The sequence below is a fragment of the Meleagris gallopavo genome, chromosome Z, assembly GCF_905368555.1.
Source record: "Meleagris gallopavo chromosome Z, MGAL_WU_HG_1.1, whole genome shotgun sequence".
In the NCBI taxonomy this organism is placed as follows: Eukaryota; Metazoa; Chordata; class Aves; order Galliformes; family Phasianidae; genus Meleagris; species Meleagris gallopavo.
In genome coordinates, this window is record NC_139435.1 from 17622255 (window position 1) to 17637361 (window position 15107).

General features: G+C 42.5%; 1 protein-coding gene and 1 long non-coding RNA gene across 3 annotated transcripts in view; one reads left to right on the plus strand and one right to left on the minus strand.

Moving 5' to 3' along the window:
• Positions 1–575: 575 nt before the first annotated feature.
• Positions 576–13392, minus strand: LOC146542146 (uncharacterized). Its single transcript, XR_014880312.1, has 2 exons — positions 12852–13392; positions 576–8724 (listed from the first exon to the last, which is right to left on the minus strand). It is a non-coding gene; the product is annotated as an uncharacterized LOC146542146 (long non-coding RNA).
• Positions 13393–13639: 247 nt separating this feature from the next.
• The window catches only part of MAP3K1 (mitogen-activated protein kinase kinase kinase 1), a 55501-nt gene continuing 54033 nt past the window's right edge, over positions 13640–15107 (plus strand). The window contains exon 1 of one of the 2 annotated variants that reach the window (XM_085212735.1): positions 13640–13870. Coding sequence is in view for 1 of the 2 variants with exons in the window: in XM_085212733.1 (XP_085068859.1) it covers positions 14436–14908 (473 nt within the window). In the remaining variant the exon portion in view is untranslated. Of the gene's footprint in view, positions 13871–14328; positions 14909–15107 lie in introns of those variants that run through there. The other variant, XM_085212733.1, reaches the window with a different exon arrangement.

The following is a 15107-nucleotide window of genomic DNA, read 5'->3' on the forward strand; positions in this document are numbered from 1 at the left end:
GGCAAGTTGTGGCTGTCTTCTTGTGCATTGATGTATGCATATTTCTTCCAGTAAGATATCATTCTGTGAATGAGCTTATCAAGAGACACTGAATAAATACTATTGGCTTTCACTCTAAGCAAAATAACTTCGATAGCTTTCATAAATGTCTATCCTAATTTGGCTTTATTTTTGCTCCAGAAACTGTTCATCATGCTGACTAAATTCTCTGGGAAAACTGAGCAACACAAGAAGATTGTTTGCAGTTGTACAGCAAAAGATAGAAATGTTTGAAACCCAATATATTTTGGATGTCTCCAAATAAGTATGCTATTTGCTTAAAAAAAAATATTCATCCATATGCTATGGTTATGTTCAAAGTAAAAACTCCCAGTGACTTAAAGGGAGATGAAATTCCTCATCTGTAGGTGATCTCCAGATGTTTGGGTATGTAACAGACCTGAACAAAGGAATTCTGTCTGTAGGAGGATTTATTTCTTCACTTCAAAATCAGGCTCCTTTATGACTTAGATTTTTTTAAAATACTGCAAGTAAAAAATCTAAGGAAAAAATTCAGCTGAAATCAACACAAACAATTTTTTTCAGAAGAACGTTTTATTTCAAGGGTAATTTCCATGTGACCAGTTTACATACTATATAATAACATAGTTCAAAATGCATTGAAAAAAAAATTCAGAAAACAGTAGTACATTTAGACATTTAGACCTTATTACAACCCATGGAGAGCTGCTTCACTAAAAAAAAAATAAAAAATCAATGAAATATCTATCTGCTAAACATTGATTTGGATGTGATTATACTTCTGGGTAGAAAATGGTTCCCTTAATTCTTTCTGCTTGGCCCTAATTAGCAGTAAAGGATGGTATATATGTAAAAATGTTAGCATCGTATTAGCCATGCCCTACATAGTGTGTAAAATGGATGTTTGTACATTTCTCTCGCTCTAGCTTTTCCCTGTGACCAAACAGAAAAACAAACAAACAAAAAAAAACAACAACTAAAAAGTCCTTCCTGTTCCAGTAAAGGTATTGATAATAAAATGAGTCCAAGGTTTCTTTCTCATCTCAGGCTTCTTTTGTCAAGCTAGTACTCTTCAAAAGTCCTGGACAAAAGATAAGATAGTTACAGATCACAGTGCCTATGTTATCTGCAATTTTCCCTCAGTTCTTTTCTTTTTTTTTCCTAAGGGAAAGAAGAATGCCAAAATCCAGAAAAGGACTAACTATTATTTGTAACAAGAACACAAATTGTTCATCTGTAAAACTGGGTTAATGACTGTGACCTATTCATGAACTGCTTCAGCATCTCCTTCTACATAATATTGGAGTTAGCAAATATGAAAAACTGAATAATTCGTCTCCTAATATAACAGACAGCAAACCATAATAAATCAAGTATTTCTATTTTACCAAGATCAAGAATTTTACTAACTTGGCAATCATGGAGATCATCCACTTTCAGTCTTTTTCAGACACCAGAAGCCAATCTAAATGTAACGCTCATTGCATGCACACCAATTTTAACATTGTAGGACTGTTGTTTGGAAGGGCTATCTTGAGGTTTTCTCATCCAACCTCCTGCTTGCAGCAGGACACTTGCCAGCATTAAGCCTGGTCAGCTGTCTAGCTTGCTGTCCTAAGGATGAAAATTTCACTGGACCATGCCCTGTTCCAGTGACAAAGAAGGTTTAAGAGAAAAAAATATATACCTGCTAGAAGCCCACTGCCTGATAGTTCAGAGTTAAGGCTAAATGTAAGCTAAACTTGTCTCTGGAAGGGAAGCGTTCCTATACATTCATTTTTATTGTTTCTTGTTAAATCTCATTCAATTTGTTGTATGCTCATTCTTTTGTTGATTTATATGCTGTTACAGTGCTGTAGTTTGTCTTTTAGATGGTTTATTCATCATCTGAACATAACTTCAAGGTCAATTTTCTGTGGCCTGAATATGGTGTAGGGGAGAGGCTCTGGACAGATGCATCCAATATTTGTTGTTACACTGGCAAAAAATAAGTTCTGAGAGATGGAGGCTTTATTAGGAGCCATAGTATAAAAACACTTAAAAGTCTACCAGATAAGGCCTATTACGTTGTGTGTGGCTTTTTATTTTCTGAGTCGATTCTGACTAGTACGAAATTGCTGGCACATCATTACAAGGTTAGCCAAAATGTGATCCTCAAAGCACATCCACAGCAGGGAAGCTTGGAAACCCCACGTGGCTTTGTGGCTGAAGCACTGAAGTGGGGAGACACGGGTCTTTATTCCCAGCTTTTGCCCAGTAGGCAAACTATTTTATCTGTTCCCCATCTGCAAACCAGAGTAAATGGCAGTGACCTACTTTATAAAGTGCTTTGAGATCCACTGATGGAAAAAAAAAATAAACAAGAGACTTTGCAAATGCTAAATAAAAGGGCTTATTTCTGGGAAATTCTTGTGCTCCAAGTGTTCGTACAAGAGATCACTCTGATTTAAATATGTCTCTTTAGAAGCCAATTCAGTTAAATCAGTGAAACTTTTGGGTACACACAAGCCCAAAGAAAAAGTCTGAAGCAGTAAGTACAGGGAAAAGGAAATGTACTTGTAGGCAGATCCTGCAGAGCAGAGTACAGTCCTCTGAAGTTAGGTTACACTGACTTTGACCTCCTCCCCATTTAACATGGGATCATGCTATAGAAATGACTGGAATAGCAAGTGAATGCCAGTCTTTTTACCTGGAGCTCACTCACAGTATCCTGTGCTGTACTTGTAATTTTATTCTATAGATTGTGTGGCCATGAAGAACAAATAACAAGAACTGAGGAACAACCTGTTCCAGACATGGACTTCCTAGCGTATTTTAAAGTGGGATGATTCATTTTGGCAGCAGTCCAAAGCCTGCAGAGAACTCAGCCTGAGGGATGGTGTTGTTGTTGTCATCCTTCCTCATAGTTCCGTCTGGAATAGTTTAAGTGCCTTTTCAGCAGAGTGTGCTGAATCAAATCATTTTTGGCCAGTTCAGTTTGGTTTTTGCTGAGCCCAGTGCTGGCAGAGGAGGGTGTGACCACTGCAGCCTCCTTATTCTGCAGACTGCCTATCCCCTTTGTCATGGTTTCTACTACCTGGATCCAGCAAAAATTGAACTATATCCATTGTCCAATGTGTATTGTACTGGAATTGTAATTTCTGTGTGTGTTCTTGAAAGCTATGTGATTCACTGTGACACAGTCACAAAACTTCTTCTGTAATCATGCTATCAAAAATTATTAGAGCTTAAAACAGGAAGTAAGTGAAGTAGAACACGATGGCCTACATGAATTAATTTAGTCCTGGGTGATTTTTCTATTAATTTTGGGGGAAAGTACATGTGTTTGCAGCAAAGAGAGTTAAACACACTCTTCATTATATGAACCTATAAAAGATTCAGCAAGATTGTCTCAGTGCTTGAATCCAAGAGAAAAATTATTTAACCAATCTACCTTAGTTGTAATCAAGAGCATTTTGTCTAAGAAGCACTGACAAAAACATTAGATCTCTCTCTTCAAAACACTCATCGCTAGGACAAAGAGGCAGCCCATGCCACAGCATGGAAGCCCCATATCTCTTTTCTGCCTGCACAAGGGGACATGCATGTGTCTGATGACCGGAGCAGAGGGTCTCACACTATTCTGAGCTTAGGCCAAAGGTTTTCTGTGTGATGGTAAGTTGTTTTGTTTGGTTGTGCTTTAGGAATTGTAGCTGTCCATATAAAGCCTGAATATTCAAAGAATATTCAAAGAATAACAGTGTTAAAGTTGTGAGGGCTTACTGCTTTTCCTTAAAATGAATTATTTCGCTTCAATTGGTCTTGACATCAGTATTAATATATGGGGTGCTCTGAAAGTAATGCCTCCTATTTTATTATGTTGGCCCACAGTGTTAAAGGGTGGCTCGGCAGTAGGGGTTGAACAGCCCGTATCGATTACATGTTGTTGCTGTGTGACAGATGCAGCAGAGGGGCACTCTGACAGAACAGTGTCTGAGATGGAAGTGGGTATGAAGCAAAAATATGTCACCGAATTCTGGAAGAATAGCACCCACTGACATTCATCGACGCTTGCTTAACATTGGTGGAGCCCGGACAGTAGATGTGAGCACAGTGAGGTGGTGGGTGGTGCGTTTCAGCACTGGTACAGTGACATGAAAGACAAGTCACATTCCAGACAGCCATGCAGATTTTTTACACTTGTAGCATGAAGGCTTCTGTTCATTACTGGTGAAAATCCATTGCTAATGGTGGTGGTGATGCTGAAAAATATTGTTTTGTAGCTGGGAATTTGCAATAGTGTCATTGTGCTCTTTGTATTTGTTGCAGTTTCCATAGAAGTAAGGCATTACATTTGGAGCAAACTAGATACAATATGCCATGTGCCCTTCACTAGGAACGTGGAATGAAACACAATATTTTGAGTTATCCTGGCTTCATTAGAAAAAATAACTTCCTTTTGAAGAGGCTTTCCTAAACTTGAACTTACCAAAGGGACGAGATCCAGAACACTTAAATGTGGGGTCTGAGAAAGAGAGGACTTTACGGAGATGTTGCTATCAGTAGTCCCAGGGACTTCAGCAACAAAGGTAACAGCATTCTTCCCCAAGCCTCTGGACCATCAGCTTAGCTGAAGGAGTGCTCAGGAGAAGTGGACAGACTTTCCCTCTTCTCTGTAATTTCAAAGCCTTCATCTGTCCTTCTCTAAACCAGTGAATGCCAAAATAAATCATACAGCAAACTTAGGCTTACTACCAAAATTTTCATTCATGCTTTCCCATCTTCTGCAGCTAGACTAGAATGTGAGACATCACTGGAATTCAGACCTATGACCTTTCAAATATTCACAATAAAGCTGTTTTGAAAACATCATACGCTTCAATCTCAGGACAGCTTTTGTTGTCTTTGGTGTGGTACAATTACTAAAATAATGTGGTTGGAAAGCCCTTCCATGTACCAACATAGATCATAAACACTCTCGCGTCATTCTGTAAATTTGACAACAAATCTACTTTTGTCTATAGTTTTAATAAAAAATAATTTACTGGCTTGTAAATGTAGTCTAAGTTTCATATATAAATCTTCATTTTTCCAAATAGCAGCTACTTACCCCATGCTTTGGTAGGAGCCGGGGAAATAGAAAGGTTTGCTATTCATAACTACAACTTTGGCTTTCATAACATCATCAAATGAAATTACTTCAGTACATTAAAAAAAAGAGGGAAGGAGGAAGAAAACTGGAGTTTATGTTGTATACCAAATCTAATATGCCATCATTAGTAATAGATTTAGAATGAAAAGTAAGAACTAAAAACAATTTTAAGACAAAAACAAACGAACAAACATACAAATATACTGGTCACACGAGTGAGAAAAATACATGTTTTATTTTAGTTGCTTTACACCCACTCATATTAGGGTAAATGCTAGGTTTAAAAAGCAGGATTTTTGTCTTCTGCAGGCACTTCCAATTGATCACGCTTTTCCTTCACAATTTTTCTGAAGTGATAATTTTCTGCATCTTATTTCATATACCGAATAGGATGGAAAAATATCAACAGTGATGTTCTGGGGTATATTTATTATGCAAACCTTTTTGCATAATAAGAGAGAGAAGCTTCACATACACACATGTAGTGGTACTGCAGAAGCATGCACCTGCCCAGCATTTGAGGCTGAAGATTTTACTAACCAAAGCTGAGGATTGAAAATCTCAGGAGATTTTTGGAAACTAATAAAAGAATTGAAACTCTACTAGACAGGGAGCTAAGAGAAACAGCTGTTGATTAATGATGCAATGAGTGGCAATCTATTAAAATCTAACTAGTATAATAGAAAAGGATTAAACTGAACTACGAGGTGCTCCAATATACAAATATAAAAGTATCTTTCCTTAGTACACAGGGAGTTTAATGACTATCTGTAGCTCAACTGATATGGAGAGCTGAGTTTTCCTGATACTGAAAATAAAATACTATCTCAATTATAGGTGAGTGCTTTCACTGGACTAAAGCCAAATAAATCTGAGTTAACTACAGTAAATTGTTGAAGGAATATATACTGCTACAACTGATAGTAAACATAAGGAGTTATAATATACTAAGGAATTTGGGAATAAATCAGTAAGTCTTTCTTTTAGGAAACTGAAAATAAGAGGAGATGCTATTTTCTTTATTTAACTTCTTCACCCCGTATTTTATTTTTACAATTGATATTTTCTCTTTTTTAAAATGCAAATGAGTATGACCCACAGGGTTCAAGAAGTTATTTGAAAAAGTCCTGCAGTGGTTCTCACTGTCGGCTCAACGGTATGTTATTGTCATGAGCAGGATCATTTATTCTGGTTAAAACAAGCAGTTTTAGAAATTAAAAGGCAGATGGTTCATGCAGCTTTCTGATTAAGATGTTGGAGACTACATCACGAGGTTAGTATAAAAAATTGGTGTTAACATTTGTAAATAAAATCACCTCCAAATTTCATGCCTAGAGGATGAGAACCTAAAAGTGGCAACTCAGTTGTGCTCATTTGCTAACAAAGCCCAAGAGAAAGTAGTGCCATGTATTTTTGAAATGATCTGACTCACACTGTCAGTAATATGCATGATAAACTTGATTAGGGCACCATTCTTGAAAAGCTGTTATATAATTTACAGGAAGTGGTTTGCATGCTCAATACATTCAACAGTAAGCTATTACGTTCTTTGCAAGCTTTTGTTCATAATTTGAGAATTTCTGGTTTAAACCACAAGGAATGTGGAAGGGAGGCAATGAGTAAAAGATGTATCCCCCTGTGTCATGAGCTAAATTAATGCCCTCCCCCAGATTCACACAAACGGCATCTATCAAGGTCATTCCATGCTTTTCAAGGCCTTCCATAGACAAAACATGCAGAAAGTGAAGTCAGCTCAGTTTTATACTCTGCCAGTGGTCTTAGGTTTTATCAGCAGGATGAAATGAAATCAGCAAAATTAAAATTCTAAAGTATAAAATGATATATCAGAGAAGAAGTATATATTATACATGTATTTATACAGACATACAAATACATACATATACATATATTTACAATATGTATCTGTATTTCCCTCATACGCCAGCTACCTTTGCAGATGTCAAAGATGATCAACTAGTATAACTCCTATTTTCTGTGATTTTGACATCTAACAGGATATGTATGTTGAAAGCAAGGCGGATTTATTTACTTAGGATTTATTGATAGGTGAAATTCATTAGTTCCTATAAACATTATAAAAAACGTAGATGAACTGAGTATAACAAACAAAGCTATAGTATAGAATGGTAGGAGCCCAAAGAATGATAAATGAATTCCATGAACAGCAAAGAAATTCAGAAATTAGGTTTAAACTGCGCAATCACTGAATCATAGAACGGCTTAGGTTGAAATACACAGTATATTTTTGAAAGATCTTTTTATCAATAGATGAGATCTCAAAAAGGATAATTCATTTGTCCTGCAAAGATATATTTCATTATGTTATATTTATTTTGGAGCTAGCTACTCATTCAACAAAAAGATAAGATGTTTGGTTTTAATAACAATCAAACAAATTCTTCAAAATTCTTCAGTGCATATTTCTTCTTCCAGAAACTTCCTGGGAAATTTTTCATGACTTCTGGGCTGTTGCCTTAGAACAGGCAAATGCCTACTACTCGTGTCCAGATCACCTTTGGCTTTCAAGGATGTTTAATACAGATAATAGCTTGGGACACATAATAAAGTGGTGTTGAAAACATTCTCATAGACTGCACTGGCACAAAAGCAAGAAAGTAGTCTTGAACCTACTATAATTGCTGGAGGGAATACTTTAATTAAGAGTTTGAGATAAATACCAAGCTGCTTTTTTCTAAAAAGGGGCAATAATAAAGATTTTGCTGTTCAGACATAATAGATCCCATAACTATTTTTAAGGACTGTAGGTACCATCGAAGCAAAAGGCTGTTTGATCTGATTTTGCCATAGTGCCAGAAAATGGACAGGCTTGGCAGGAAGGGATCACACAATGAACCAGGCACTAGTGTCACTGCTGAGTTTTGTTATTCTCTCTGACAGCTTTGAGAGCCTTGGCAAAGCATGCCTGCTGGATTTAAGAGGAACAGCACTGCCATCATGCTAGCCATCACGAATGAAAGCATACAGATAGCATTACTAGAGGGGCTGGGTGGAATGGAGAGAAATAAATAGGAGGAAAATAATGTTTCAGGCAGGATGCCATTCCTGTACCCAGAAATGATTATTCAAGTTATGCCCTGGCTCTGGAGAAAGCAAGTAAGGTACTCTATGGAGTGTGCTCTTGCCAATTCCTTCCCTGTCTGGTGATTATTAAAAGAGGCAACTACCCAGACAGAAGGTAGCTGTCAAGCTGTGTCTCTCCAGTCTGCCTCTCTTCTACAGGATCCTTGCAAACAGCTTTTGTGGGATGTGCTGAATATTCCCATCATGTTAGACTGTTGGTTTGCAGCCCACATTCTGCGACACACTCATTTCTGTTTTTGCCAGCAGTTGGATGTTTTTCCTGTTGTCCTGTTACTGTCCTTTTGTAACTGCTGCTTATTGTTGGTGCTGTACAATTATGCTGTTGGCAGAAGAAAGATGAAAGAGCTGCAGGCAGAGAGGAAGATTTATCCTCTTTGATGAGAGTGAGGAAGTGGTCCTTCTTCTATCCTGACTCTTCACATTCCCTTTCAGTAGGTGGCTATATTGATCTTAAAGAAAAAACAAGAGTGAAACTTTTGCAACTATTCCCTTAAAATGTGGAAATTTATAGCTTCCAGTAGAGAACAGCTTCTTTGGTAAATTAGTAGCTGTGTTTATTCTCTGTGCCTTTGTGTTACAGAATAAAACAGTAAGGAAGTAGACTGGAAGAGATGTAACCACCAGTAGCAGAAGAAGGGTAAAGAAAAACTAAGCTATTGCCAGTCTCCTGAGTCTAAAATGATACGTTTGCTTTCCTCTAGAGAGGGAATTGATAGCGGTGCTTAAAAGAGATGTAAGTGCCGATCAGGGTGAGAGTTATGTTATCAATTCAGTAGTAGGGAAGAATATAAAGAAAAGGAGCTGCTGGCTGCAATGATTTTGGTAGCTCTACTCAAGGGATATATGAGGTTTAACAGGTGTTGCCTATTTCATTGCTGTATTTCCTTAGAGCAAAGAATCACCTGGAAACTCTATAATAACCCCTTACCCTTTTGTCTGGTAGATGAATGTTCTTGTTAGTCTCTTATAGTTGGGAAAAAATTGAAGGTTAATGATTTAAGGTCAGAAAAATCCTCAGTGGCACAACCAAAAAGAATATCAGATGTCAAATTGTTAATATTTCAAAAACTATTTGAGATGACAAACTGATTTTAGTAAAAGGCACCAACTAGTGACAAAAAAATGTACAAGGCAACAGATAGACTACAGCTGCATGAAGACAGCAATCTAGCTTGCTGATCACTCCATTTCTTGTCTGCCTTTCACACTTAAATGAACACACTTTATGAACAGTTCTCCTTTTTACTTTGGACTGCATGGTTTACAGAATAAAAAGTGCACTTGATCATGACTACAAACTATAGGAAGAAAATCAGTAATTGTGATGAATGTGACTAGACACCACAGAGAAAAGTATCCTTATTAATTCATCAAAAAAACCCATGGAATTGTGAATATGTACTTGGGCAGAAAAAGTAGGCTGTATGTACAGATATTTTCTTATATAATGTGTATGGCACCTAGGTCAAGATGTAATCTTGTTTTGTGGATCCAAAGTACATTTTTAATAGTTGTTTCTGAGCTGAAATGTGACACAAGGTCTTTAAACACATTTTTGCACAGAAATCAATGCGGAAATTAATAGGTAAACTACACAGAAAAATAACAATAAAGCTAGACATTCTCATTGTCCTAAATAAAGCCAGATTTGCCTACAACGGATTCTGTTTCTCCACAGCTTTCTCTCACTTGAAAAGTGATATAGCGTCCTGATCTTGAGGTAGAATTACTTCTAAAAAGCACACTTGTTACACTGTGAAGTAAGAGCTGAGCATCTGCAAGATGGCAAAGCATTTCTAAAGGCAACAGAGATGCCAGTAGATTCTCAGCAGATCCATGGAAACAATGGGAAGGACATCAGCCTCTATCTCCCATTTAGTTGCTTGACTTCTCCATTACACATAGAAGTAAACAGAAAAGGATTGCAGCTTAAGAGCAGGTTTGCTTTCCCTTTCTTGCAGTGGGAAGAATGAATGGAAGACTGAGGTAGCAATATGTTTTTTCTAAACAGAAGAATAATGCAGGTACTACAGCACTTTTTGCGTGTTTAGTCAAGACCAGAAGCTATGGACTGTGTTATCTTTCATATTAATTTTGTTTGTGGATGACGATGCCTACTTTATACATTCAGAGGCATGGAAGATTTCTATCTCTAGCATGTTGAAAATTGTTGATTATTCATGACACAGTTACAGGTTTTGTGCAACAAGGAAACTCCTTGGCTTGCAAAAAACTTAGTGCATTCCCAAACAGAACTTTCTTTGTGTTCAACAGTTGATGTTCCAAATGTTGCACGATGCTAATTTGAGGCCAAAGGCTTCTGTTTCATAACAAACACTGAGTGCCGCTACTTACAGCTGAGGGCAAACTGGCTCACTGAAAACTGCTACGAGTCTCATATTACCCTCCAGAACTGTATTTTCAACTCGGACACTGAAACTCAGCAGTTTGATGGACTGAGAAAGAATATGTGCAAGAGGTAACTCAACAACTTTCTTGGTTCCGCACTAAGTTTTATGTTTTTTACAGTCAGGTCAACTGGTGTTCATCAAATACAAAAGGGCATTTAGGAGCTGATTACAAGGAAACACAGACCTCTGAATATTCAATCAATGATTTCAGACTTTAAAGGCTTCTAAGAGAGCCTTTGCCATGCAGTGCCTCTGTCTTGTGCATAAATCCACACTGCACACATGCACACCATTATCTAGCACTCTGAGATGAGGCATGGCAGGTGTCTTCTCATTTGCTGCTGCATCCCTCTGATTAAGGCAGAGTGAAGAGACATCTATTTGCAACAGCTGGCAAATATAAGTATCATTGGCAACAGGCATTTCATTAATTAGATTTGACCATAATAAGGGGATAAACCTTTATAAGACAAGACGTGTATAGATGAGTAAATAGTAAGCTTTCCGTCTTAACCAAAAAGTAATTCAAAATCTTGCTGCTGCAGACCTTCCTCAATGGAAAAGCAATGCCTGAAGCACTTGCCCACACACTGGTGGCTTCCACTGCCCCTTATTTCATGTTTTGCCCTGTTTTTCTTAGCTGCTTTCCAGAAACTGTTTCATCTCACTGCACATGCACATTCTTCAGCACCCTATGACCACCCTGACATTTTGCCTCAGGTTTCCTCCTCCTTTAAGCCGTGTTGGAGCTTTGGCACTCTAGAGAACTGTCCCTTCAGATTCTGTCAGACCAAGAGGATGTGCATTGCACTGTTACCTCCGAGATTTAGTTCTATCAGAAATTTGCTCTTTTTCTTTTCCGTGTTCCTTTCTAACCAAGTGATTGTTATTTAAGGCTGTTATTCTTCTTGTGATGAATGTTTAGTAAATTCATAAAGCTGTTTTGCTTTTTCCTTTTCAGAACACCGTAAAATCAAAAGACTTTTCTGTCAACATGATTTTATGGCACAGAGGAATACATAGGTATAATTAGACACTAGTTTTTTTTCATGTTGGAAAGTAGCACACATGCAGGTCACAATGCCAACAACTGCTAATAATTTGGGTTCATTTCAATCACCTGCTTCAAAATTTACATGCAGCTAAACTGCTTCTGCAAAACAAATTCTGTTCTTGGTTCTTTACCACAGTCACTGACACTCGCCTCAGTTCAATAATAAGGCTTCATTTAGGAATCTCACAGAAAACTGTCCCTTGTTTACTTACAGTTGAGACTTCAAATAAGTGTCAAATATTGTATTCATAAAATGCAGAATGATTTTCTCTTTACCTGTACATCCCTAAGTTGTACATTACTGAGGAAATTTAGACAAATGTTCATCCTTGTGAGAAGTGCCCTCCTTAAAAGTTGACAGAGAATGCAGCTGGCTTTCTCACCGTATCTTTCACTGGAAATCTTTCACATAGACATGTGAAAGGCATCTTGATGGACCATCTAAGTGACTCACATAGCATGACCTTGAGGCCATTATCGCGTTGATACTATCCTGCAACTACATGAAGTACTATTTGAAACTTTTCCTTGGGGTTGTCCTTCTGAAAGTCTAGAGGGAAACAATTTCCAATTTGTCCATCATATTCTCCAGTAAGAACTCAATTAGGTCAGCATCCAATCATAGACCTTAAGGAAGGGAAGAGCATGTTCCTGTTAGAGGGCACTTCTCATCCTACTTCAGTGTAAAGCATCAGTTCAAGCAAACTGACCATACAAAATACCACTGTCAAGTTGCATAGTGTGATATTTGGAGGGTGCACAGCAAATTCTGTGAAGCAAGTCTAAGATGTTCAGCTATGGAAAACTGGTTAAAATTTGGCCCAGTGGGCTCAGCAGAACCTCATGAGGCTCAACAAATCCAAGCACAAAGTCATGCACCTGGGTCATGGCAACTCCCACTATCAACACAAGCTGGAGTATGTAAGGATATAACATGGCCCTGCTGAAGAGCACTAGGGGGTCGCTGTGGATACTGGTGGATGGGAAGGTAGACATGAGCTAGCAATGTGCTCTTGCAGTCCAACTGTATCCTGGGCTGCATCAAAGAAAGCATAGCCAGCATGGTGAAGGAGTTGATCCTTCCCTCTGCTCTGCACTGCTGAGGCCTTACCTGAAGCAATGTGTTCAGATGTGGAGTCCTCGCTATAGGATGGACATGGAGCACATCCAGAGGAGGGCCACAAAAGTAATCCAAGGGATGGAACGCCTCTCCTACGAGCACAGGCTAAGAGAGCTGGGGCTGTTCAGCCTGGAGAAGCGAATGCCCTGGAGAGACCTCTGAGCAGCCCTTCGGTATCTAAAGGGAGGCTGTAAGAAAGAATGGGACAGGGTCTGTTGTAATAGGACAAGGGAAAAATGTTTCAAAATAAAAGGGGAGATTTATATTGGATATAAGAAAAAAGTTATTTATGATAAAATTGATGAGGCACTGGAACAGCTTGTGCAGAGGTAATAGGTGTCCAATCACTGGAGATGTTCAAAACCAGGGTAGGAGGGGCTCTGAGCAACCTGATGTAGCTGTAGGTGATGCTGTTCATTGCAGGAGTTGAACGAGGTGACCTTTAAAGGTCCTTTTCAACTCAGACGATTCTATGATTCAATGAAATTATACGTCCTGCTGTATCCAAAATGACAGCAAACTGAAAATGGCCAGGTATGCACAGTGACACTCACGTTTCCTTTCCTCATCTCAGATTATATCAGCACCCAGACAGGCAGGCGTGCGTAATGACAGAAAATAGCACGTTTGTGAGAGCGATGCACGCCATTTCGATCTTGCAAAACTTAAGTCCCCGCTGCACAGCTCGGAGGCTGAAAGAAAAAAGTGTCCAATGGTGGCGGAGAGGCATCCGAGCCCAGGCTGGATTTGCTCGGGCCTCCCCAGGCACGGCCCATGTGATGCCTGCCGCCCGCCTGCCCCGTCCCACCCCTGGGAGCCGCGGCAGGAGGCGCGCGGGGCGGGCTGCGGCGCAGCGCATGGGCGGGCGGGCGAGCACATGGAGGCGGGTGCGCCGCCAGCCGCTCAGTAGCTGCGGACATGGAGCGGATGGGTGAGACGGCGCCCGCCGCGTGAGGCGGCACGCAGGACGCTGACATCCCGCCGCGCGTTGCGCCGCGGAGAACGAGCAGGTAAGCGGGGCGGGCTGGGGGCACCGGGCACGCGCCGCGGTGCAGCGGCTTTCTCCTCCCCCGCTGCTCGCGGACAGCTGCGCGGCGCGGCTCGGAGGGAACGAGGGGCTCCGCGCCCCTCAGCCTCTCCCCGCGGGGCGGCTCCTGGGGCGCTCCCGCTCCCGAGGAGGGCCGTGTGGGGGCGGGGACGCCCTCACGCCCGCGGCTCTGGGACGCGGCCCGCCCTCGGCTCTCCGAAGCGCGGGCGGGCGGCCGTGCCCTGCCTCTCCTTCTGCCCGGCCCCGCCGGGCGGGCGCGGCCCTCCAACGGCCGACACGACACCTGCGCGGGGGCGGGCGGGCGGGCGGGGCGGGACGGCGGCGGGCCCCGCCCCGCCGCACCTACGGGCTCCGCCCCGCCCCGCACCGCCCGCTCTGCCAATGGGCGCCCGCCGCCCGTCCCCCTCCCTACGCCGTTTGCGCAGGCTGCGCCGTTTCCGCAGCGGGCGGGAGAGCCGGCTCCCTCCTTCTTCCCTCCCTCCGCCCCCGCCCGAGTCCCGGGAGCCCGATGTGACCCGCCAGAGAAAATGGCGGCGGCGGCGGGGAATCGCACCTCATCGTCGAGATTATCCTCGGGCGGCGGCGCGGAAGGGGCCGCCGCCGCCGCATGCGGGAGCCCGAAGGGCGGCGCGGGAGAGGGGAGCGGTGCCGGGAGCGGCGGGCTGCTGCGGGAGGCGGGCGGCGGCGGCCGGGAGCAGCGCTCCGACTGGCGGCGGAAGCAGCTGCGCAAAGTACGGAGCGTGGAGCTGGACCGGTTGCCCGAGGCGCCCCTCTTCCTCGCAGCCGCCCCGGCCGCCGCCTCCTCCTCGTCGTCGTCCTCCCCTTCGCCAGAGCCCCCCGAGGCGCTGCTGCTGCACTACCTGCCCGGGCCGCGCTCCGGCCCCGCCAGCCCCGCCGCCTCTCCCGGCCGCGGCGCCGAGCTCCTGGAGCTGCCGGCGGGCAGCCCCGCGGCCGCCGACTCCGCCGCCGAGAGGAGGATGGAGCCGTCCCCCGCCGCGAGGTGAGCGCGGCGCCGCCGCGGGACCGGGGCAGCTGTCAGCGCGGGGCCGGGAGCGCCGCGGGGCACAGGGAGCGCGCTGCCCGCAGCCCGCGGGGCTGGGAGCGGGCGGGCCGGGCGGCTGCGGGCTCCTGGGCTAGGGCTGTCCCTGTCTTGCTCCGGGGCGGCCGGGCGTCCCGCAGCTTCCCGTGCTGTCCCGGCT